Below are 23,703 nucleotides of genomic sequence, written 5' to 3'. Positions count from 1 at the left end.
CGATTTGCGTTGCAGTTGCAGTTTCTATCAGTTGCAGCTTTTATTAAAGTACATCAGAAAATGGCAATCATAAATAAATTGTACACACAGCCAGAAATATATAGTTAATTTGTACTTTATTTGCTTTTTAAAAAGGTACTTATTGGTAGCAAACATACGTATTGTGTAATAAAAAATACTAGGCCTACTTACTAATTTCAGGGTACATTTGATGTGTTCTTTAAAAAAAAATGTACATCAATTGTAGGCCTACATTTCATTATTATTTCAGAGTGAATGTAGTCCTACCAATGCTTTTATGAACAACTGACTGCATACATGAGTCTTATGCACAAACGCGGCATATTGTTTTCACATAAACCACAACCTTCTGAGCAATCGACGTGTCTCCCACAATAAAACACATTTTTGGTGAATATTCTTTCTCTGGCTGAATTGGATCACAGTAGCCTACTGAGTTGCAGACGGGGAATTTGGTCTGGAAGACTGAAGCTTCAAATCCCGGTATGACTTGCCCATTGTACCTTTGAACAAGGCTTTTTAATGGAGCGATTAAAAACCTCCACCGATACAAATATGTGACGTGTGTTGCGTTAAAAGCTTTCCTTGACAAGTGCGTCTGCACAAAAGGCCAAGCCTGTATTTCTGTCAGGGTAATTCACTAAACCGAAATCTGCCATACCCGTGTTCCGCGGTGACTCCTTGCTTCCTGTTTAGTCTACGGTACTGTACCATTCGGCCTTTAATTCTGCTGAGTGGCAGGTCAAAGTTGAGATTTAATCTATAATCTCTGAGAATGGCCTGGGATAAACAAAACAAAACAACACAAAAAAACCAGGGATCAGCAGATATTGCTGTGCGTGCGTGCGTGCGTGCGTGCGAGAACCCTAAATGCGCGCATGTCTACGCGTATCGTCCTTATGAAAGAAAGAAAATCTCCAGAACAGAGACAGAGTCACCACTCTTCAACATGAAAGTTGTATGAAAACCGGATGAAAGCCAACCCTTCCCTTGTGGATGAAGACTGTATTCCCTCATTCATATCTCTGGTTGATTATTAGATTTGTCCATTGAAATTCCTATTCAGCTTTCATTTGACAAAACACGAAATACTATAATGTGTTAGCACATTAACTTCTAACAAGGCTGTACAACGAAAAATAAATATAAACAACATACATACAGAAATCATAGTTTCATCATATTATCACCTGTGATGTATTCTGGATTTAAGAAAATACTTTTGGATGGATATTACTGCGTTTTTGCTGCATGCGATTTGCCCCTCTCGTGAGCCTGAGCTTTCTGATGTGCAGTCCCAAGAAACCGTGAGAGGGTTCGGTTATGAAAAACCGTCCACAGGGGGCCGCCATTTTGCCATAAAGCCAATTAGGATAAACTTCTCAGTCACTTCTATCCTGATAAAAAACGGCAGACTGATTCACTCAGCAAACTGATGTGTGAACAGTCATATGTTACAAAAGTAGATATACACAAAAGGCTAAACTTTATTACACTCGATTTAAGCTCAAGTAGCTGCTAAAAGATACCGTGTGAGTCATTTCAAATTGATCAACAAAGGTGCTTCAAAGTCAGCTTATCTTAAAACAATAAGCACTCAAATTGCATCTGCACATAAATAAATGCCAACTTGCTTTTAAAAGTATAAATAAAAAGGTTGAATTCCAAATTTAAATCCAAATAATAAACCCTTCAAACACAATTCCACAAATGCTTAGAATCTAGAAGCAATAATATCTTGTCAGATTTGTTTGCCTGTTTTTGCTTTCTGGAAGCTGCACAATTCTTCTTCTTCTTCTCTTAGATCCACTGCAAGTAAGCTACTTGGATGTGAATATACAGCGTAAAATGATTGTAATAATATCCAGCGAGTTCGGAACCAAAATATCAGGCGGCTCTATGGCCGCCTGTTTTGTGGGGTCTTTTTTCAAAAGGCGTCGCGCTGTCATGCTTTTTTCGTCGCTCAGTTTCTGTTAAGAATCAGTAGGCTACGCAACACTTACAGTTAAACTAAATCATGATAACCACACGTAATTGAAGAAAATTTGTATTTTCACATTTATTCCGTGTTTATAGTGAAACGGGTGTTTTGCTGTATTGTTTACCGACTAACCATGTGGTGTCGGAGCCATTTCGTCCTTGAAGGTCTTGTCCGGGTGTTCAATAAAGTGACGGTTTCTCCTGTTCAAAACTTCTCACAAACTGCATGCAAGGTAAGTTAATCGTTTGTGGCATGTAATAAGCATTTGTAAGGATATGCGCTTACAAATGGAAAATATGTGGATATGCAGAAATGGTGGACAACTGATACTCGTACGTTCCCCTACAATACAGTTACTAGTTACTTAGCCCGTTTGCCGGTGCATCTCTGGTAATTGAATTCAGAGACCGTGTATATGAGCCATGCATGTATATATTTAGCAAACTAGCAAGTGTTGTCCAGGATAGATATTGTTTGATAATGTTTTACATTAGCTAGCTTTCGTGTGCAAATTTGATACATCTCATTGGTAGCTTGCTGACTAGCTATCAAGCTACAGATTCCTTCTTTTTGTCGTGCTCGTCGAACTAATTGGCTAATTAATTGTAGCTGGCTGTGTACAGAAAGCAGCGGTGATCATTGGTTATATCTGTAACATTTTCTCCGCTCAGAACACGGTCGTCGTTGAGCGATGGTGGCAGGTGCCGCTGGCAAAGGAAGGCAGGCCGCCACGTCTCCATCCTAGGCGGCATCGGATCTACAAATTGGTGGAGGACACCAAGCACCGTCCGCCGGAGAAGCTTGAGCTCATCCTGACGCAGACTGTTCCCAGTGAGTCTGTAATCTAGCGGTAGACTTGACAACAGAGTTCATATTTTGCATCCTCAGCTGCATTCTGGATTGGAGAAACCCTAAAGTTCAGTTATAAACTGGAACAGTTTTGTATTTTAGTATGATTGTGCTGGGTGTTTATTACTGAGGCGAGTCATACTGCTGGTTTTCATTCTTCCACTCGAATCGTGGACTGATTTAGGCCTGGGACACCTGGTCAGCCAGTGACATTAACTACTTGGCTAACGATCATTATATTACAGTACATTAATGGCATTCTTATCCAGAGCGACTATAGTTGATTAGACTAAGCAGGAGACAATCCTCCCCTGGAACAATGCAGGGTTAAGGGCCTTGCTCAAGGGCCCAACAGTTGTGCGGATCTTATTGTGGCTACACTGGGGATCAAATTTAGTTTTAAGATTAGGCGTAATCAGTTTCTGTGAAACCAGCCCATAGTGTTTTACCAAGGTTACATCTGAAAAATAAATGGAAAAGATATGTGGTATACCATTATATTCATACAATTAAGAGGAATGAGAACAATATAAATATATACACAAATCAACTTTATTTAGGATGTGTTGCTCTTTTTTCCTTTAAGGTGGGAGGTCATAAATGTGATTAGAATGTTCTTAACTGAAAACTCTAATGCTGATGTCACAATCACCACTGGTAATTGAAAGTGATGGAGTTCTAGAACTCTGACTTGGAGTAAAAAAGAATAATAATTTGCCGTGGCTCTTGGAAGGGTTAATTTAGCGTGGCTCTTGGTTTCAGAGTTTGGGGGCAGGGGAGACACGGTCATGGTGAAGAAGTCGGTGGGACGCAACAAGCTCCTGGCAGAGGGCCTTGCGGTGTACCCCTCGCCCGAAAACAAGCAGATGTTCGAGGAGGAGAGGAAGGTGAGGCCACAGTCCTCTGGTTATTTGCTTCTGAAGTCTCCTTGCACATTTTATTTCAAAATGGCCACCAGAAGAGAACCCACACAGTCTGAACGCTCATCTCCGTGTACGACGCAGGGCGTAAATGCAGGTAGGAGATGAAGAATTAAAAATATGCTGCAATCCTGCCTGGAGAACAGTATTAATATACATGTATGCATGCATAGCTTGTACGGACTCTACGTGTCAGAAAGTAAAAGTCCTGTCAGCTGATTTCACTCATTAGCTCAACCTCTTGGCTGAAGAATGGTGCGCATAAGCAAATGGAGGTGATGCACACGGTCCATCGTTGACTCCCGCTGTTAAGATGTGCTGCTGCTGGTGTTGGCTTCTCCTGAAAACCGTTTCATTTTACGGCAGATGCTGGAGGGGAGTCTGGAGGGGAGGAGGCAGACTAGCACAGGAGAGCTGGTGAGAGCAACATCACACACACACACACACACACACACACACACACACACACACACACTCTCTCACTCTCTCTCTCTCTCTCTCTCTCTCTCTCTCTCTCTCTCTCCCCCTCACCCTCACCCTCACCCTCTCTCTCTCTCTCTCTCTCTCTCTCTCTCTCACACACACATGCACATTTTGTCTTAAAGGGGACTGCACCAGAGAAACACATGATTTTGTTAGGTGGTGGAACATACCTTAAACCCTTCCCCAGCGGAGACGAGTATATACGTTTTTACCCAATGTGTTTTTTTCAGTCACGGACGAGTAAACACGTCTAAAACATAACCTTCAAAAACTAGCTACAGACGAGTTTATCTGTCGATTCTGGGCGTTGTTGAGCCTCTCTAAGGATGAAACTCTACTCTACTCGTCGACTCATACGTCTGGCAGAGGTGTTCGCTATCGCTCAGGCATTTCAAGGGGCACCTGTTTCGTAGTTTTCCTACAGTAGTCAATGCTCTCAGCGGCATTTCTTTTGATTTGCGCCATTCATTCGTTGTTTTTTCAACAAATTACACCCCAAATGTTTAGTTCAGGGGAAGATGGTGAATATGAACCTTCGCTTAGAAGCTTGGATACGTCTGATGACAGATAATACCATTCATAAATTTGCTGACTGAATATTTACAAATAAAGGTAATTTGTGCTATAAAATAATTCCAAATTTCATTCATAAGTCATTTCATTCATTTATATTTGCAAATCATTTTAATTTCTGCTATATTTTTGCTAGTATACGTAATAAAAAACAAAAAAATAGGTTTTTCATTCCCCTTTACTTTTGGTAATAAAATTATATGAAAAAAATATGGCAAAAAAATACGGTTTATGGGAAGACCAGTTAACACGTTTTTGGCTATTTTCAAAATAAAATTTCAACCACAAAAATGGTAAAAAAATGAAAAAATAAAATAAAATAAATGAAATCCAAGTTCTTTTTCATAATCGGCATAAAAAAATACTATTTTAAATATAATTTCAAAAATTTGTCTGAAAATGATAAAATAATTGGCGGGGAAGGGGTTAAGGGTTTCCATGGTCCTTTTATTGTATTCTCACGTGTGTGTGTGTGTGTGTGTGTGTGTGTGCGTGCGTGTGTGTGTGTTCCTCAGACAGTGAAGTTGCTGAAAAGCTGTCACCTGGAAGTGGGTTTGAGGAACAACGTGCGATACGAGCTGACTAAAGAAATCGTGTGCCGCTGTTTCCTGCGAAGGGTAAATAATATTGTAAATACTGTAAAATGGCAGAGCTTTGGAGTCTTCCAGCACTTCGTTCATTAAATGAAATGACGTTGTCTTTCCGATAGCCCGGTGGCCGTTGCTATGGCAGCACACTATGACACTGGTCTGGGCAACATGACACTTGTGACATCACAAACGCTTTCTTTTTGCCCAACAGCTAGGAATGTTTGTCCCTCCCCATGCTCTGAAGCTTCCTGAGGAGCCAATCACACGATGGGGAGAGTACTGGTGTGAAGTTACGGTAGGTAATTCAAAATATTTGTACATTTTTGTTCCGTTTAACAGTTTTATCTGTCAGTTTTTGAACGGAATACTGTACAGTCATCACCGTAATATTAGTCTGCTAGTGGCTCTTGATGTCGAATCAAAAGCCTTGCTTGAGTTCACATGACAGCCGCAGAGGGAAGCTCGCCTCGTTGGTCGAACCACGCGGTGACTCGCGTGCCCATTGGCCGAGCCGCGGCGGGCCTCTCGTCTCATTGGCCGGTTATGCGTTTCCCAGGTGAACAGGCTGGACACCGTGCGCGTTCCCATGTCCGTGGTGAACTTCGAGAAGCCCAGGACGAGAAGTCGCAAGAGGTGGCAGGCGCTATACGGGAAGCCTGAACCCGAGGAGTCCGCGCAGCCGGAGTCAGAGCGGCCGGCAAAGGACCCGTAACGCCCCCCCACAACCGCCAGCCGCACCCCAAACCTGTCGTTTAAAGCCTCGTGTCATTCACCTGCAGCATTTCCACTGGCCTCTGAGGAGAACACGTCCAAAGCACTCTCAGTCCGGAACTGCTCCTGCCAGTCCCTCCCCCGCCCCACTCTTTATGATGTCATAGGCGCCGACTCGCATTACGTCATGCCCGTGGGGGAGGGGCTCTAGCTTCCTGCTGTGGTTGACTGAAAAAATCATTGAACTGAATTTCAATTAAATTCCTGAGTAGACTGATTTGAAATGGAATGTTTTCACTATGCTACTGGAATGTTTTGTCAATGTTATAACGTTGCCCCTACGCGGCAGTGTTTTGTGTTAGTTTCTTAGTTTTTGCCCTCAGGCAGTGCAAAGGGGTTGCCCTCTCAGGGAGACTGGGGTAAAGAAAGAGGCTTCACCAACCCCCAAAAATACACGTTTGTACCAAACGCATTTCGGTTTGTGGAGTGAGTCCTCGGATTGGCTAATCAAGACCGTGATTGACAGCATGGTCCATGAAGTTCTTCCCCCGTTACTCGTAAGCAATGACGCATACCTGCAGCCGCCATTTTGTAAGGTAATAAAGACGTTGTATGAATCTGTCCAACAGTCTCTCAACATGACTAAGTGCTCAACACATCTCTAAAGTGTGTCTGTGGAAGTCAAAGCTGAAGGAAATCTTCTGAATGTCGTCGGGAGAGTGGCTACAGCATTCTGTATGATTGTGACCAATAAAATAAAAACTTTCAAAACCCAGCATCTCTCTGTCTTGTTCAGTATTACATTACATTACAGGCATTTAGTAGATGCTCTTATCCAGAGTGACGTACAACGAAGTGCAGATCGAACACAGGTTCGATGAGGACCCTAGAGGACAGTACGATTTGTGGTCCTAGCGTGACCTCACAGATACTATTTGAACCCTTGCAGAATACATCAACTTACTGACTAGCATACCACGGTTGCCAGCTAGAATACCCCGAGTACAACAATACTCTATTTTAGTATCTGCAGACCTTGTGGGGAATGGCACACGCGATGTTCCCGGAGTCAATGGACAGGAACGGAGTACCGTGTAGGCGGGAATACAACCCGCTTCTTCCCGTCCACACGCGTGGAGATGAAATGACGGGAATATGGCCCTGACCTATGGAAAGATCCGAATGGGGTGCCTGTAAGTGATCACTGTCCTGTATGATTGAACACTGTGTCCTATACGATTGAACGTTGAAGGGCTCACGTTCTCTGACCCTTCTGTGGAAAGATGTTCGTTTCCCCCCTGTGAACTCGCGTGTAAGAATGTCTAACGCAAGTCCCCGCTCCAGCGTAGTGGTTAAGGTAAATGACTGGGACCCGCAAGGTCGGTGGTTCTAATCCCGGTGTAGCCACAATAAGATCCGCACAGCCGTTGGGCCCTTGAGCAAGGCCCTTAACCCTGCATTGCTCCAGGGGAAGATTGTCTCCTGCTAATCAATTGTATGTCGCTCTGGATAATAGCGTCTGCCAAATGCCAATAAAGTAATGTAATGTAATGTCTTACGGTGGAGAAAGTCGAGTGTAGCTACTCTGAAGGGCATTCACAGCGTGTGTCATGGCTGATGAATCATACCAGGGGCATTTACCAGGTGATTGAATACGGTAGGTGCATCTTGGCCGGTTTATTATTCAAAATTCTCTGTGGCTTAAACGCGAAGCCTGCTTTTTGTCTATAAAACGCAATCTTTTTATCTGCCTTTAATCTGCCTTGCATGGCAGCCAATCGCCGTTGGTGTGTGAGTGTGTGCATGAATGGGTGAATGAGAAGCAACAATTGTACAGCGCTTTGGATAAAGGCGCTATATAAATGCCAACCAATCTTCTTTGCACTTTTGCTGCATATGGCATTCACCACAAAATGAAATTATACACAGCATTTTTTAGTTTAATGAATGGGTATTGAGAAAAAAAAAAAAACTGCCCATTTTAAAATATTGACCTTTTTGTGCCAAAAAGACTGGACAAGTGTGCTGCCGGCAAGTAGCCAATCAGAAATCCTTGTCAATATTTGAACACTGCTCATTGGATGCCTGACCCAATGGAAGCCCTGCTTTTCCGGTGACACCGCAGATGAAGCACACGTGCGGTCTCAGATTGTGCGACCATCCCTCTCCCGAGTTTCATGGTTTGTGTGGTAAAACTCTTGCAGATTTCAGTGTTTCCTGTAAGCAGCTGGTGATATGTAAAGGTGGATGTGTGTCCCATCGGTGTGGATCAATGATGCCGCTGTTTTTCTCATGGAAAAGTAATAAAAACCCTCACCAGGCATTTGATTGTAGAGCCAGCTCCTTTATCTCTCCGGTTCAGAAGGCATGATACACTGTGTATGATACATCATTATGGAAAATGATACACGTCACAGAAGCAGTGAGAATGACAGACAGGCACAGAGCAGTTACAGCAGGAAGTCCTGGAGCTAAAGAATACTAAAAGGAAGAAAGTCGGTTCTGATTCCTCCCATCCAATCAGGGACTGCTTTAAACCTGTCGCACCAGGTGAGTGGAATCTCTGGCCAATCAGTGATATCGTTACTGAACTGCAGACTATCAGGTGGAAGAGAACCAGCTGTACAACTGACCCTGAGGGCCAGATTTGAGTTCTGCTGCAATAGAGCACTTTGCCCTCACGATTGGTGCCTCACAATGATCTGAGAAGGCATGAAATATTAATTTGTCATCATAAATTAATTTGGTGTATTTTCAGGAATATTTATGTCTTCGGAATTACTTGATTAGCCTTTTCTACTTTTAGAAATATTTCAGTTTCACAGAACGTGCCAGTTGACAAACGACAGATGTTCACAGCAAACCTTTCTGGATGTAATACAAAAGAATAAATATTTAGGAAATGACAGTAAATGCTACTATCCATTTGGAGAAAAAAAAACTGATTTAATTTTAAGTGTATCGAGATACTTTCAGTCGTTAACATAATGCCAAAGGGTTTTTTTTTTTTTTCTCTTCTGAAATCTAACTTTTACCTTGATTCTTTACTACAAATCTCATGCCTTGGATAAAAAAAGTTTTCATAATTGGTGGTTATTGTCTATGAGGAACAGCCATTCAGACAGACAGACGTCACCGAGGGGGTCCAAACCCAGGTCCAAATACTGCCCCAGAGACACAGGGGGACTGGTCAGCTGCTGTCTCGTCAGGACGTCCTCCAATAAGGAGAAGTCCAGGTCAGAGGTCGCGCTGATTCCACTCCACGCGCCGGGGGACTGTCGCTCGCTTGTGATTGGTCCAGGAAGTTCATCATCCACGACCGTGACGGGTGGTGCAGTAGGCGGGGCTAGACAGACGCCCTCGGGCTCCTGAACCTGCGATTGGTGGAGCTCCCCGTCAATCAGCGCATCGACCATGGAGGCCATCCAGTCCAGCTCCGCGCTGTTGTCCTGCTCTTCCTCCTCCTCCTGTTCCTCGTTCTGAAGAGGGGCGGGATCCTCCTTTTCGCCTCTGCCGTCGCTCCCTCTCTCCGCCCCGCCCAGACCCCCGTTGGCGGCTTCCACCTCGGCGGTCGCGGGGGTTGCCGCGGCGACGTTCCCGCCGCAGGGCGTGGCCGTCTTCTCCTCGCTCCGCCCCATGACCTCCATCAGGGTGCGGAACTTGACGGAGTAGCTGTCGGGGTGGCGGGGGCTGTTCTGGGGGCCCTCCTGGCCCCGCTCCCCCCCCCGGGGGCCGGCCCCGCCCGCGCCCAGACCCTCCTCCTCGCTCCGGCCCATCGCCTCCATCAGCCGGCGGTATTTCTCGGAGAAGCGGTCGCATCGCCGGGTCTTTGGCCTGCACCTCTTCAGGCCTGGGGCCCTGCTCTCTGGGCGCGGCTTGCCGGCAGCCACCGATCGTGTCACGGGCCCCAGGTGGGGTCCCTGGGGAACGCCGTGCAGCAGCAGGATGGGTGGACCTGGGCTTAGGTTCCGGGTGTCCTGTGGAGGGGGTCGGGGGGGGGTCATCATTAAATACAAACCTTGGCGGACACAGACTTCCATTATATTATGAGTTGTGGGCTCCCGATTCATTTTTTGTTCACACAATTATAACGTCAAAGACAGTAACAAATGATATATCGGTGGGATTACTTTGAATGATTTTTTCCAGCTGCATGAAGAACAAAATCCATCCAAATTTACAGGGCGTCACATTAAAAAGGCAGATGATGAAGCCAAGAGGCTATATACAGAAGGTATCGTTCAGCAGTGTGGATGCTCACATCGTTAGAGTTATAGTTCTTGGTGTGGATGGGCCTTAAACCCTTTTACACATGAATCCAAAATAATGCCATAAAATGGAACATAAATTAGAAAAATTCATGGCTAAATGTGCAATTCATCTTAAATGTGCAATTCCAATTTCAAATACACTTTCAGCTTGCTTTGAAAAATTTAATTTTCATTGTCTCATACAAGCATTCTTAAGAACAGATCAAAACAATTGTAGAATGGCATAAAACCAGGCCATTTTATACACTTTTTCTTACCATTTATAACAGGAGACTTGTCTTCAGTTGACGCATATATCAGACTACAGACACAAGCAGACTCTCTGAAACAGAACCCAGTCACTTCCTTTTAAAGAGAACATTGACAGCACCAGTCACTTGTGAGGTCACAACACAACAATACAACAAGGCATTCTAGACTTTTTTCTTTTTTTTTACTATTGATGTTTCCGTGGAAACTTGCATTCTACACTAGCTTGCTTAAGGGTGCAATGTAAGTTCAAGACCAAGTAGGCAAGTCTCATGACCCTTATCTCATCAATAGCTCCTCAAATACACTTCATCCTCTGAACTCCAGTGAAAAGTATTGTGACGCCTCTCTGGATGCCAGTATTGTTAACTTCATCAATGGCGCCATCTGTTGGCAAACAGGTGGCACTACTTTTGTTAATGAATCGGAGCGTCACTTGAACATAAAATGTGCGTATGTCTAAAACGAGTGTACATAATGTTGGTCAGTTTCTGGAATTTGCCTCCAGTTGAGACAGGACCTACAGATATTATTTCCCAGCTTACAAAGTTATTTACCACAATAACAGAAACATTATAGGACGTGGTTGTGAAATGATTTCAAACGTTTCAACTGACGGCATTATCAAAGCTTTCATAGCACTGCCCTCCCTTCTGTGATTGGACAAGAGAGCCCATGTGACACTTGTGCAAATCAAAGAGAGTTTGTCGAGTGTGACTTTGATCGAGTTCCCAACAAGGCCAGGGGGAGGAGCTACAGCAGAGAAACCCCAAGATTCAGCATTAATGCAACACAACACGCTGTGATATCAAGGGACTTTTATTTCAACACGTCAGGTAGGTGTATTACAAAGGGTAGGGTGAAATAACAGCTCATTTTGCTACAGCATCAGGAAGGTTGCTAAAGTCACCCATTTCAACTCTTAATCAAACTTTTTTTTTTTTTTTTTTACAGAGGATTATTAAGAACAATACATCGACAGTTGGCAGACTTAACCAGTTGCACTACCCTAAATTCATAAAACTCTTGTTAATATGTTTGTTTGCACTCTACGGGGGAGCTACTGTCCTGGGGATGGGTAAGGTTCTCTCTCTTTAGTCCTTTGACTGGTGGGATTGAGTGCGAGGGACACCCCAAAAAAACCCGACCCCCAAAGTTAAAAATGGAGTGGAGTGAGGGCTGCGGGCTAGCTTGGGACGTCCCGTCCGAGACGGGCCACCTGGAGCAGGTCGAGCGGAAACCGCCTCGCTCCGTGAACCACGGCACTCTATTCCGACTTCCGGATGACGGGAACGTCGCGTTCCCAACCTCACCGGCTTTCCGCTGCACGATCCAGCGGAGAACGCAGCGCTCCCGCAAAGAGCCCGTCGACGTTCCGTAAAATCCACGCCGATCCCAGGCCGGAAGGGGGAGGGGGGGAAACGACTCCAGCAGGAGTTGGGATCAAACCCACGTCATCCGCAGCCTCGGGTGAGTGAAACCCAAACCAGAATGTTCCGTAACAGGGAAGCCCTTATATTTATACACTAATACGGTGGAGACGCTATAAACAGACCGCTGCGGATGTCTACAGATCAGAGGCAGAACGAGAGGAGACATGATGAAGGGAAGAGCCGACTCCGGTGCCTAAGTCTCCAGGGGCTCGTCTACAAGGTGCACTACGGTGACTCCACGGCCGTACCATTCCAGCTCCAGGGCGGGGGCGGTGGGGTAGACGTCACATGATATACTGGCCGCTCGACATAGGGCAGGGGTGGGTCACGTGACCCGTCCTACGGATACCATTTCCTGATTACCATTCAGCCCAAAATCAGACCGACGGAAAGTACACACATTCAGGTCAGGAGTCCTCTTCAGAACAGTACTCTCCAAGGAATTGCACAGGAGGCTACATTTCAAGCTTATTTAAATCTAAACTGTATGTCGTAAATGCTGCATGCTGTTATTCCATATCTACTAATCCGTTTATGAGGAGGGGGGGGGGGGGGGGGGGGGGAAACTGTGTGCCCTGTCCAAAAAATAAACACAGTGCCAAAGACAGGCTGGATGAAACTGCAAGGTGTCAAACCAAAGGTTGTGTTATCAAGCCTGACCTGAGAAACAGAAAAATGTCATTCTGAAGGACAGATGCACGTTACTGAGGAAACCTTCACCTCTACCGGCACCTCAAACCGCCACTTAAGGTGACAGACAGTCCAAAGATGGGCCGCTGCTCGACTGGAATCCTTCCCGAATGCTCTATTGTCGCCTGTGTCGTGTGGCGCTGGAAGACGGTGTTACACGCGTCGCCATGGCGAGACCGTCGTCATGGCGACACGCGCCGCGCACCTGAAGATCAAACGCCAAGGGAGAAACACGGGCTTTCTGTGACGTCACAGCCACACAGCCAATGGGGCGCCAGGCTTTAAAAGGCAATGAAGCCGTGAGTCACAGGCTTGACGAGGCTCGGGAGTAGCGGTCGATAAAAGCCTGTCACTTCAAATGTCCCCGTCTGAACACCACAAAATGTCAGCGCCATTTTTTTTTCAGACGGTACGCACACAGGAGGACCGGCATCACTCTGGGCTCTGGTTCAGTGGGCTGAGGGACATCTGCAGAACTCAAAACAGGCCCAGACGGGTTTGAAGAAGTGTCCGGGTCTCACTGAAGCAGAAGAAAAAAGTTCTGGAGTCAGTTCCGTTCCAAGTCCGTCAACTGTCAAGGACAGGAATTCAAATCCAACTCATGAACAGCGAAGTTGGGACACGGTTCCGTTTTTCAGCGAAGGTGCCGGATTTCAGTTCAGCGGGAATTTAAGCGGGACTGAGCCCCCCCCCCCCGTCATTACTGCTGACTCACGTTTGGAGGTCGCTCCACACACACCTGTTCAGACAGCCTGGATAAGGTGTGCTTTCTCACGTTTTGGAAGGAATAAACAACAGTCAAGACTCCTCACCTAACCTAGCCCAAAATACACCCCCCGTCACGCCCCTGAACTCCAGACCAACGTGACAGACCCTTTCACCGAATTTAAACCCGGTGTTCAGCGGCCTTTCTGAGACGACCTGAACACCCAACCCCGCCTCAGGTCACCTGGGAAGCACCACTTAAATGACAGTCTGTTTTTGTTATTTTTCTGATCACTGACAGTATTTTATTTTCTCACCAAGCACCCGACAGAGCCCTCATACACACCGAGTAGAAACGTACTGCAGTGAAATGTCACACGCTGTTTGGAGAGGGGGGGGGTAACAGGGGTGACAGGTAATGAGTTGCCCCTCGTTAAGTATCACCTCTCTAAACTGGCCAAAAACAAATAAAAAAAAGATGAATGCTGTGAACCCCCCCCCCCCCCCCGGCCCCAATGCTGCCCTGCCCCGCCCCTGCCCCGCCCCGCCCCCAGGCCCCTAAAAGCCGTATTTGGCCTGTGTCTGCCGCCGGGTCAGCTTGTTCTCCGCCCAGCTGTTCTTCAGCTCCAGCTCCCGCTCCTTCGCCTGCGAAGACACAGCGTCCCGTTTTAAAGACAAAACGTTATCCGTCCCCCGCAGGGCCGACAGCAAGCACAGGACAATAAAGTTACATTCAAACTAACGGAGCCAAAGGCGGGGCTAGCTCTTACCTGGTGAATGAGGTGTGTAGTGGGCGGGGCTAGCTCTTACCTGGTGAATGAGGTGTGTAGTGGGCGGGGCTAGCTCTTACCTGGTGAATGAGGTGTGTAGTGGGCGGGGCTAGCTCTTACCTGGTGAATGAGATATGTGATCTGGTGCTTGCGTCTCTGCTGGCCCGTGGGCTGCTCTCCCTTTTTCTGTGGGCGAATCAGGAGAGGTCAGAATGAGTGCGGACCAATCAGCGGGCCGTGGACAACCAAACGCCATTTCCAAGTTCGGCATCTTTAAAAGTCTAGTTCAGGGGACCTCTGAGCGGGGTATTAGTGGGGATCGAGTCGGTGAAGCACAGGCTAAGACATTCTGGGGCTCTGGTCCCAAATCCTGGTCATGGGGACACCACTGCCCCCCGCCAGCTGAGTGCAGGGTAACCAGGCAACCAGGCAAACACACAGAGCTGCTCATCTTACACTGGCTTGGACGTCTCAAAAGGCCACCCTTGGCCAGACCCTTACTTTGCTGTGGGACTTTGGCTGGTCCTACACCCCCCTACTTTACTGAAGGACTTGGGCTGTTCCTAAACCCCCCTACTTTACTGAAAAACTTGGGCTGTTCCTAAACCCCCTACCTTGTTGAAGGACTTGGGCTGTTCCTAAACCCCTCAACCTTGCTGATGGACTTGGGCTGTTCCTAAACCCCCCTACCTTGCTGAAGGACTTGGGCTGTTCCCAGCTCCCCCTACCTTGCTGAAGGACTTGGGCTGTCCCCAGCTCCCCCTACCTTACTGAAAAACTTGCGCTGTTCCTAAACCCCCCTTACCTTACTGAAAAACTTGGGCTGTTCCTAAACCCCCTACCTTGTTGAAGGACTTGGGCTGTTCCTAAACCCCTCAACCTTGCTGAAGGACTTGTGCTGGTCCTAAACCCCCCTACCTTACTGAAGGACTTGGGCTGTTCCTAAACCCCCCCTACCTTACTGAAGGACTTGGGCTGTTCCTAAACCCCCCTTCCTTACTGAAGGACTTGGCCTGTTCCTAAACCTCCCTACCTTACTGAAGGACTTGGGCTGTTCCTAAACCCCCCCTACCTTACTGAAGGACTTGGGCTGTTCCCAGCTCCCCCTACCTTGCTGAAGGACTTGGGCTGTTCCCGGCTCCCCCTACCTTGCTGAAGGACTTGGGCTGTTCCCGGCTCCCCCTACCTTGCTGAAGGACTTGGGCTGTTCCCGGCTCCCCCTACCTTGCTGAAGGACTTGGGCTGTTCCCGGCTCCCCCTACCTTGCTGAAGGACTTGCGCTGTTCCTAAACCCCCCCCTACCTTGCTGAAGGACTTGGGCTGTTCCTGGCTCCCCCTACCTTGCTGAAGGACTTGGGCTGTTCCTGGCTCCCCCTACCTTGCTGAAGGACTTGCACTGTTCCTAAACCCCCCTACCTTGCTGAAGGACTTGCGCTGTTCCTTCTCCTCGGTCATGTTCTTGGTCATCCACTGCTGGCTGCCGCTCAGCTGGTCGTCCCCCTTAATCTCCAGAAACTTCACCTCCTCCTTCCCCCTGTTCCGCTTGCCCTGGAGCCTCCGGAACTGAGAGAGGAGGAGGAGGAGAGGAGGGGAGAGGAGAGGAGGAGAAGAGGAGGGGAGAGGAGGAGAAGAGGAGGGGAGAGGAACCCATCCAGGTATCCATAGGTTAGTCCATGGCAGGCCTTCTGAATCCCAGATCGAGTGGAGCCACTACATGTCATCACCAACTGAACCAATCAAGAGCAACCAGGAAGTTGACTGGACAGCAGCCGGTGGCTCCTCCAATTGCTTTTTTGATTGACCGTGTGATGGGATTCCAGCCCTTCCCCCACCATCAAACAGTGACACCCACATCCAATTTTGAAATAAAACCCACTTGACTACCAGCGAGCAATCCATTACAAAGGCAGCTGACCAACTCCTATCATGTTAAATATGTAACAGTGGGCCGCTAGTTACAAGCGTTTCAATACTAAGATCTCACACATGCTGAGGGCACAGGTAACTATAGTCTCAATTACAGGCAGGCATAAAATGGGACACCCATTACCGCTTCATCATCAAAAAGGGACGAGGACCCAGGCCCTTCCACCTCCGTTGCTTCTGGCTCCGGGTCCTGGTAGTATCCCCCGCTGTAGTAATCCTGCCAAACAGGAACAGGAAGCTCTAGGTTAGACGCCACCTCAACGGTGAAAAGTTGCGCAACGGCTCATCTTAAAAGCGGCAGATGAAGAGCAAATGTACCTCTTGCCTTCTGTTGACCGCCAAATTCACGGCATTGAGCAAGAACGTATAAAAGCATTTACATTGGCTGACACGCACAGTGTGTAGCACTTAAGACTGTCAGGAAAAGTCACTGCATATCACAGCCATACGGGGTCGATCACAAATGGCTTTCGAAGCTTTGGGTGGTTAATAACCGAAGACACTGAGTGTGGATCTTAGGGTCATTTACTGAACATGCAGCGGATGTTTGAAGCGTGATCCGAACAACAAATAAACAGCTCGAGGTGTGAATCCTCCATGAATGTCGGCCGCAGAGTTAGCGAATCGTTACCTGAGTTTTCCCTTACCTGTGGGAACTGCTGCTGCTCCGTGTCCTGACCGGAGGATTCTGGGTAACGAGGGTAGAACGCCGCCGCCTCCTGCTGCTGCCCCTCCCACGCCCCGCTGGACCCTGGGAAATTCTGGGGGGCGGAGGAGAACTCCAGGGGCGCGTCGGACTGGAAGGGGGGCTCCGTGCCGGGCGGGGGGGGCAGGGTCGCCGCAGCGACGGAGGAGGAGGGGGAGGAGGAGGAGGAGGAGGGGGGCTCGGGGGCCGGGACAACCGGGGCCGGCTGGGAGCTGTCGGAGAGGGAGAAGTAGTTTTCGGGGGCCAGCTCCTCGTCGCTGCCCTCGTCGTCCTGGGCGATCTGGCGGGCCAGCTGCAGGGCGGCGGACTTGGCGGCCGCCTTGATAGCGGACGGGGAGGCGCTGGCGCCCTGGGAGAGGGGCGCGGCGGGGCGGGCGGGGGCCCGCGGCTCCTGGGGCCGCTTGGTGAGTGCGTGCGGGACCAGCACCCGCTGCGTCTCCTTGACGACCAGATTCCGCGGCTGGGGGAGGAGGGAGGAGAGGCCGCCCGAAGCCTGACGGGGTGGGGTGGGGTGGGGGGGGGGGGGGGGGGGGTGACATGATCAAAATAGGAAGCAAGAACCACATGAACCGTCTTGTGCCACGTTCAGCTAAAGCAGCCTTTGAGGGTCAGGGGATCAAATCAGTTTCAATTTAACTAACAGACCTGGGTTACAGATGCAATTGTTTTGGATTCAAGAGCTTTCCTGTGCTCGACTGATGATGCCAAGAGGACGAGAAGGTGTACCCTAAAGATTTCACTGTGCTGATATACAGGCTTGAACCTGGGTACTTGATAGAGTTGTCAGCAAATTAAAAACAAGGCAATTGGTTGGAACAAAACATGTGGGTATGCAACCCACAAAGCAGGATTACTGAGTTAGCTGGATAACTGCGCTGAGTAAAACCCACAAAGCAGGATTACTGAGTTAGCTGGATAACTGCGCTGAGTAAAACCCACAAAGCAGGATTACGGAGTTAGCTGGATAACTGCACTGAGTAAAACCCGGAGCCCTCCCAGATCCGGAACATGGACTGAAGCAAAAAGTGCTGTTCCAGTTATCCAGCTAACTCAGCAATCCTGAACAGGCCCCTGGACAGCTGCAGCCTCAGCTGTGGTAAAAATGGTTGGTGCTGGTTGGTGCCCTGCACGACAGGCAATCACCGTTGGGTGTACGAACGGGTGAACGAGAAGCACAAATTGCACAGCTCTTTGGATAAAGGCGCGATATAAATGCCTAACCATTTACCGAACCTGATTCAGATCCAAGAAATCTCAAGTAGAACGGAGTTAGAAAAGTGGAACACGCAGTTTGTGCGCAGTGAACACGGAAGCCAGCAGAACCTGCGTCTCTCCGGGTTTTGGCGGGGTGGGCGGGCGACGCGGACACTTGAGTGGGCGGCACGGACCCGGCGAACTCCGTCCCCTGCAGACAGCAGCTTATACGGCTCAATTTTTCCAATTAGTTTTCATTTTTGGGAAGCTTAGCTCTCCCAAAGCCTCTAATGCGTATGTTATCCAGGCTCTCTGTCGAAGATTAGAATAGCCCACAACAGGGCCACAGATAGGGGGGCGGGGGCAACTAGGACACTTTGTCCCCGTCCCAAACCCCCCAGGGGGGGCCCAGGATATGGGGTGTAACTATTTTTAATTTGTTACTAAATATATTGGGGCAGGAGGGGGGGGGGGGGGGGGGGTCCCAATGTTTTTTATCCCAGGCCTGAGAATTCATAGCTGCAGCCCTGGGCCTACACCACCAACCTGGAAACCAAAGACTTAAGCATTCACAAAACTATGCACTTAACCTTACCTGGGAAAGAGCCTTTTTACTGACTGGCTCGTCCTCTTCAGAGTCTGACTGTTGAAGATAAGAGAGACAAACACTCAACACAACCTTATGGCTATAAAGCAAAATGTGTGATAGGCACGTATATAATCACTGCAAGGTGTTTTACAATTTTCCGAAGTCACCTTAACGATTTATGAGATTATAGCGGGATTACCAATGAGTCAATTTATTGCACAAGGTTTTGGATGGCATAGCTATAATTATTCAAGACGTCTAAATAATGGTCTTGGTCTTGCCAATAACTTGTGGCTTGACGTTACGACAAGAATGACGATGGAATCTCCAGTGACAACCAGAACTACAATTACAAGTGATGATGTTTTGAAGTACTGCGATCCATCACCTTTCATTGGTACGATAACACGGCGTTACTCAACACACCACAGACCTTAGACCCTGGAACAGAATAAAAAAAAACTGACGACAGGCGCACTTACGTCTCCTTTCTGTAATTCTGGAATGGTAATTTTAACCGGCTCCGTACGTTTCTTCGGTTTCGGTAAATTCAAAAGTAAGCCACTTGAAACCGGAGGTTGATCGCCCGTAGCGGTGTCGTGGCTGCGTTTGGGGTCCAAATTCTTCTCAGAGTCCATATCTGACATGAACGATGGGGGTCTCTGAGGGCTACCTGACTTCTGAGAAATGTCCCGTTTGGGAGGTGGTAGGTTTAACCCCATGCTCGGCCCAATCCGTTTCAGACCCTCTGGTTCTGAGGCAGGCTTTTTCGGAGCGGGGAGACCTGCCAACAGTCCCGAACTTTTTCCGCCCGTTTCGAAAGTCTTCGGCGAGTCTTCGGAGTCGCTCTCGTCGCTGCTGCCGTATGCTACCAGAGACATTGCTGTATTTTATAGCAGCGAGCTAGCAAGCTGACATTGACGTATGGATTTAATTTACCGTTACAAAAATGCACTCTTCAAATGGGAGCTACGTGATAATGTTTGCTTTCTATGGTACTTTTATTTTTTACCTAACAATATATATAGTTAGCTGGAGTCGTTAACTATTAGATGGCTGTTCAGCTAGGTACCTAACTAGCTACATTCAGTATAGCCCACAATTTCTATTTTTTCTTCTGCGCGTCATTCAACTCAAACTTTAAAATAGTCAGACTTGTGGCAGTAATTTAACCTTGCAAGCTTGTTGGCTATCTCACTATATAAACTGGTCGTCTTTTCATTGCGTTCGGCGCCAACCCCCGTTCTAAAGTATTGCTAACGTTGGGTTAGCTTACGTGCAATAAATACCATTGGTGTTAGCTATAGCAATTACATTACTAAATACTCTAAACTTTTGATGCCTTACGTTGCAAATCTCAAATGCTGTCGTGGCACATCAATATGAAATCGCTATGGAGAGCGTTATCCGTTTAGTGGTTCCAGTTAGGAGTACACTTTAAGTCCGCAAAATGCGATCCAGGCCTGGCTTCAAATTGAGGTCGGGGATTGGCTAGCAACTAGGCCGCAACTGGTTGTTCTCTCGCATTGTCTTCTGAATTTGCGTCCTGCACATTTTGCATGCTGCCGGGGTGATCGCGACGTTGTCCCTCTGTGATAGAAGCCCACCGTTCCTTGCCCTTGCATAAATTCACGGTGCTATTTTCATTTGGTGGTAACTTCGGCTGGAGCCTACACAGGCATTCAAAACACCAGGTAATAGTGTGTTCACGAGGGTCCATATAGCGCAGCATCTGGTCACTGTGCGCAATAGCTCAGAAAATGCTGGGGGTCCCTTACCATTGCGAAGGGTATGGTTTTAAGGATTTATGGTTTCCACATAAATTACCAAAATTGACTCTCACTCTTTGCAAACATCAACTTCTGTCAGACTTCACGTAAACAAATATGACATTATTGCGCTCATCAGTTAGTTGAGATGGTGTTGAATTTAATTCGATCTACTTGCCATCATAACAGGTATGACAACATTGCGCTCAACCTCCCAACAATCACCATTCTAGGGCAATGGTTCTCAAACGTGTAGATCTTGTGTAAGCTGGATTTTGTTGTGTCTTATTTCCATGCTTTTCGTGTTTTAGGGTATTATTTAAGATACATTATGTATGAAATTGCTATGCCATGAAGAATATAAAAAAGTGCCATATTCACATTCTGCTATACTGTGAATGATTACATAAAACAAAGAAGACAATTTGATAGACAATTCAGAAATCAAAGACAAAGTAAAAGATAATGAGCTGAACCTGAATTGTGAAGGTACATTTCATTGTATCTAAATTTGTATCCCATTTCCTTGACAAATAATATAGATTTTCATATGATGCACTGTATAATTGATTAAAACAGGCAAAATATAATGGAAACGCATGGGGAAAAAAGAGCATCCACACATCACAACAAAGCTCATCTCAGCAACAAAATGTAAAGCATCTCAAGCAGCCACTGGATTAAAAAAAAAAAAGTTCATGAAAAAAAAAGAAAAAAAAAAAAGAACCTGACAGGGAAGTGCCAGTTACTGAGAAGTAAACATTACACTTTTCTCACTGAAGTGTGTGGCTGTTATTACCCACAAAGCTCATTTCCCAGAATCAGGGAAGCGGTTTCCCACAGTCGAACCGTTTGGGCATGAGGTCTCAAATCTGCTATTAGAATGCTCTTAACTGAACATTCTAATGCCGATGTCACAATCGCTACTGGTAATTGAAAGCAATGGTGTTCTAGAACACTGACTTAGAATAAAAAAAATAAAATAATAAGTAAACATTCCTAATGGCAAGTGTTAATGGCACTGTAACAGAATAACCTGGCACAGAATCAAATGATCATATTTTGTTTGTATCGTGCTTTTCACAGAAGTAAGAGAAGAGGAGGACAAGTGAAATACCAGCCCTGAGCCCCCAGATAGCACAAAGTGGAAAAAAAAACTTCCAAATTGGGGAAAAAAACCACTCAAACAGCGATCAGTTAATAAAACTGTGCAACAGCCATCGACAAAGTGCAAAATGATTCCTTTCAATGACACTTCATGCTGTTTCTCCAGTACAGTATTGTACATTCCCCATTTCTGCTAAAAAAGTTGCATTATTGCATAAAAAAACTTGCATAAAAAAAGTTTGGTTTTCATCTTACATGACTCCAATACCTCCATTACATTACATTACATTAATGGCATTTGGCAGACGCTCTTATCCAGAGCGACGTAAAAACAAAGTGCATACACATAACCAGGGATAAGTGCGCTGAAAGACCCTAGAGGGAAGTACAATTTCAACTGCTACCTGCACAACAAAGATAAGGACCAGGGCCTATTTTTCTTCTTTTTTTTTTAAACAAACAAACAAACAAAGCGAAAGTATGACCAAACCCCTAAACTAGCCAAACACTGCTTACCTAGCCAAACTAAAAATACTGATACACCAAAAAATCACAGAAAGACAACAATTAACGTTTCACAGGGAGGTAGGGAGGGACGGGGAGAGGTGCTGCTTGAAGAGGTGCGTCTTCAGTTTGCGCTTGAAGGTGGGAAGAGATTCTACAGTTCTGACCTCAACAGGGAATTTGTTCCACCGTGGAGCCAGAACAGACAGTAGTCATGAGCGTGAGGTGGGAGTTCGGAGAGGGGGAGGTGCCAAGAGGCCTGTGGAGGCTGAACGAAGAGGTCTGGCAGGGGTGTAGGGTCTGATAATTTTTTGTAGGTAAGCTGGGGAAGACCCCTTAACTGCTTGGAAGGCTAGCACCAATGTTTTGAATTTGATGCGAGCCATGACAGGCAGCCAGTGGAGGGAAGTAAGCAGGGGGGTGACGTGAGTATTTGGGAAGGTTGAAGACCAGACGAGCTGCTGCATTCTGGATGAGTTGGAGGGGTCTGATGGCGGACGCTGGGAGACCAGCCAAGAGGGAATTGCAGTAGTCCAGGCGGGGCAAAACCATCGCTTGGACCAGGAGCTGGGTCGAGTAGGGGGTGAGAAAGGGGCGGATTCTCCGTATGTTGTATAGGAAGAACCTGCATGACCGGGTCACTGCCGCAATGTTCTCAGAGAGGGACAGTCTGTTGTCCATCACCACGCCGAGGTTTCTTGCACAGGGTAAGTGTGGTATCCCCGAGGGAAATGAAGAGATCCAGATGGGGAGAGGTAATAGCAGGGATGAATATAATTTCAGTCTTGCCTGGGTTGAGCTTTAGATGGTGGTTGTCTATCCAGCTCTGGATGTCACTCAGGCAAGCAGAGATATGGGCTGAACCCTGTGTATCAGATGGTGGGAATGAGATGAAGAGTTGGGTATCGTCCGCATAGCAGTGGTAGGATAGACCATGTGCAGTGATAACAGGGCCAAGGGTACGAGTGTAAAGAGAAAAAAGAAGCAGGCCTAGGACTGAGCCCTGGGGAACTCCTGTGGCAAGGGGCCGAGGTGTCGATACCGTACCAGCCCAGGCAACCTGGAAGGAGCGACCAGAGAGGTAGGACTCAATCCAGTCCAGGGCTGTGCCACAGATGCCCATTGCTGACAGGGTGGACAGGAGGATGGAGTGATCCACAGTGTCGAAGGCAGCAGAGAGATCTAGAAGAATGAGGACAGAGGAGAGGGAGGCTGCTCATGCGGCATGGAGTGATTCACTGATGGAGAGGAGCGCGGTCTCTGTTGAGTGGCCAGATCTGAAGCCAGACTGATGGGAGTCTAGCAGGTTGTTGTTAGAAAAGAAAGACGAAAGTTGACCACCTCCATGTGCCCTACTCCTGTTGATAGGCTGATGCTAAGCAGGCATTGGCTTGGTTAGTCCTTAAATGGGAGGACTAACCAAAACTGAGTTGCTGCTGGTGGTGTTGGTGGGCCAGTAGGGGGCACTCTTCCCACTGGCCAAATAAAGCCCAGTGCCATGATTAGGGACACAGTGCTGTCGGAGACGCCATCTTTTGCATGAGACATTAAGCAAGGTCCTGACTCACTGTGGTCATTAGAGATCCCACTGCACTTATCACAAAGGGTAAAGTGTCCTGGTTCCCCGGTGTCCTGGTTAAATTCCCAGCCTGGCTCTGTCTA

General features: G+C 47.2%; 3 protein-coding genes across 3 annotated transcripts; 1 reads left to right on the top strand and 2 right to left on the bottom strand.

The window, feature by feature from the left end:
• Window positions 1–1,934: 1,934 nt before the first annotated feature.
• mrpl9 (mitochondrial ribosomal protein L9) lies at window positions 1,935–6,903 on the top strand. The gene is made up of 7 exons (XM_061255364.1): window positions 1,935–2,234; window positions 2,674–2,833; window positions 3,614–3,738; window positions 4,138–4,188; window positions 5,343–5,444; window positions 5,629–5,712; window positions 5,974–6,903. Exons 1-7 carry the CDS (start codon window positions 2,136–2,138, stop codon window positions 6,127–6,129), a joined length of 777 nt encoding a protein of 258 aa, XP_061111348.1. The 5' UTR covers window positions 1,935–2,135; the 3' UTR covers window positions 6,130–6,903.
• A 1,607-nt stretch (window positions 6,904–8,510) lies between these two features.
• On the bottom strand, window positions 8,511–13,974 carry LOC133137337 (uncharacterized). The gene is made up of 2 exons (XM_061255554.1): window positions 10,657–13,974; window positions 8,511–10,105 (listed from the first exon to the last, which is right to left on the bottom strand). Exons 1-2 carry the CDS (start codon window positions 10,657–10,659, stop codon window positions 9,209–9,211), a joined length of 900 nt encoding a protein of 299 aa, XP_061111538.1. The 5' UTR covers window positions 10,660–13,974; the 3' UTR covers window positions 8,511–9,208.
• A 5-nt stretch (window positions 13,975–13,979) lies between these two features.
• On the bottom strand, window positions 13,980–20,412 carry prcc (proline rich mitotic checkpoint control factor). The gene is made up of 7 exons (XM_061255553.1): window positions 19,144–20,412; window positions 18,668–18,715; window positions 16,820–17,371; window positions 16,297–16,389; window positions 15,663–15,809; window positions 14,367–14,432; window positions 13,980–14,121 (listed from the first exon to the last, which is right to left on the bottom strand). Exons 1-7 carry the CDS (start codon window positions 19,540–19,542, stop codon window positions 14,035–14,037), a joined length of 1,392 nt encoding a protein of 463 aa, XP_061111537.1. The 5' UTR covers window positions 19,543–20,412; the 3' UTR covers window positions 13,980–14,034.
• Window positions 20,413–23,703: the final 3,291 nt, after the last annotated feature.

This window comes from Conger conger, chromosome 9 (assembly GCF_963514075.1).
Source record: "Conger conger chromosome 9, fConCon1.1, whole genome shotgun sequence".
In the NCBI taxonomy this organism is placed as follows: domain Eukaryota; kingdom Metazoa; phylum Chordata; class Actinopteri; order Anguilliformes; family Congridae; genus Conger; species Conger conger.
This window is presented reverse-complemented; position numbering and strand designations above follow the sequence as displayed.

What these genes read in the sequence shown, in the direction of transcription:
- mrpl9 (XM_061255364.1), top strand. Translation starts at nt 2,136, where the DNA reads ATGTGGTGTCGGAGCCATTTCGTCCTTGAAGGTCTTGTCCGGGTGTTC. An exon ending in TCTCACAAACTGCATGCAAG is followed by an intron (nt 2,235 to 2,673) that starts GTAAGTTAATCG and finishes TTCTCCGCTCAG; the next exon opens with AACACGGTCGTCGTTGAGCG. An exon ending in AGACTAGCACAGGAGAGCTG is followed by an intron (nt 4,189 to 5,342) that starts GTGAGAGCAACA and finishes TGTGTTCCTCAG; the next exon opens with ACAGTGAAGTTGCTGAAAAG.
- prcc (XM_061255553.1), bottom strand. Translation starts at nt 19,542, where the DNA reads ATGTCTCTGGTAGCATACGGCAGCAGCGACGAGAGCGACTCCGAAGAC. An exon ending in CCCTTTTTGATGATGAAGCG is followed by an intron (nt 15,810 to 16,296) that starts GTAATGGGTGTC and finishes CTCCTCTCTCAG; the next exon opens with TTCCGGAGGCTCCAGGGCAA. An exon ending in TCACATATCTCATTCACCAG is followed by an intron (nt 14,122 to 14,366) that starts GTAAGAGCTAGC and finishes GTGTCTTCGCAG; the next exon opens with GCGAAGGAGCGGGAGCTGGA.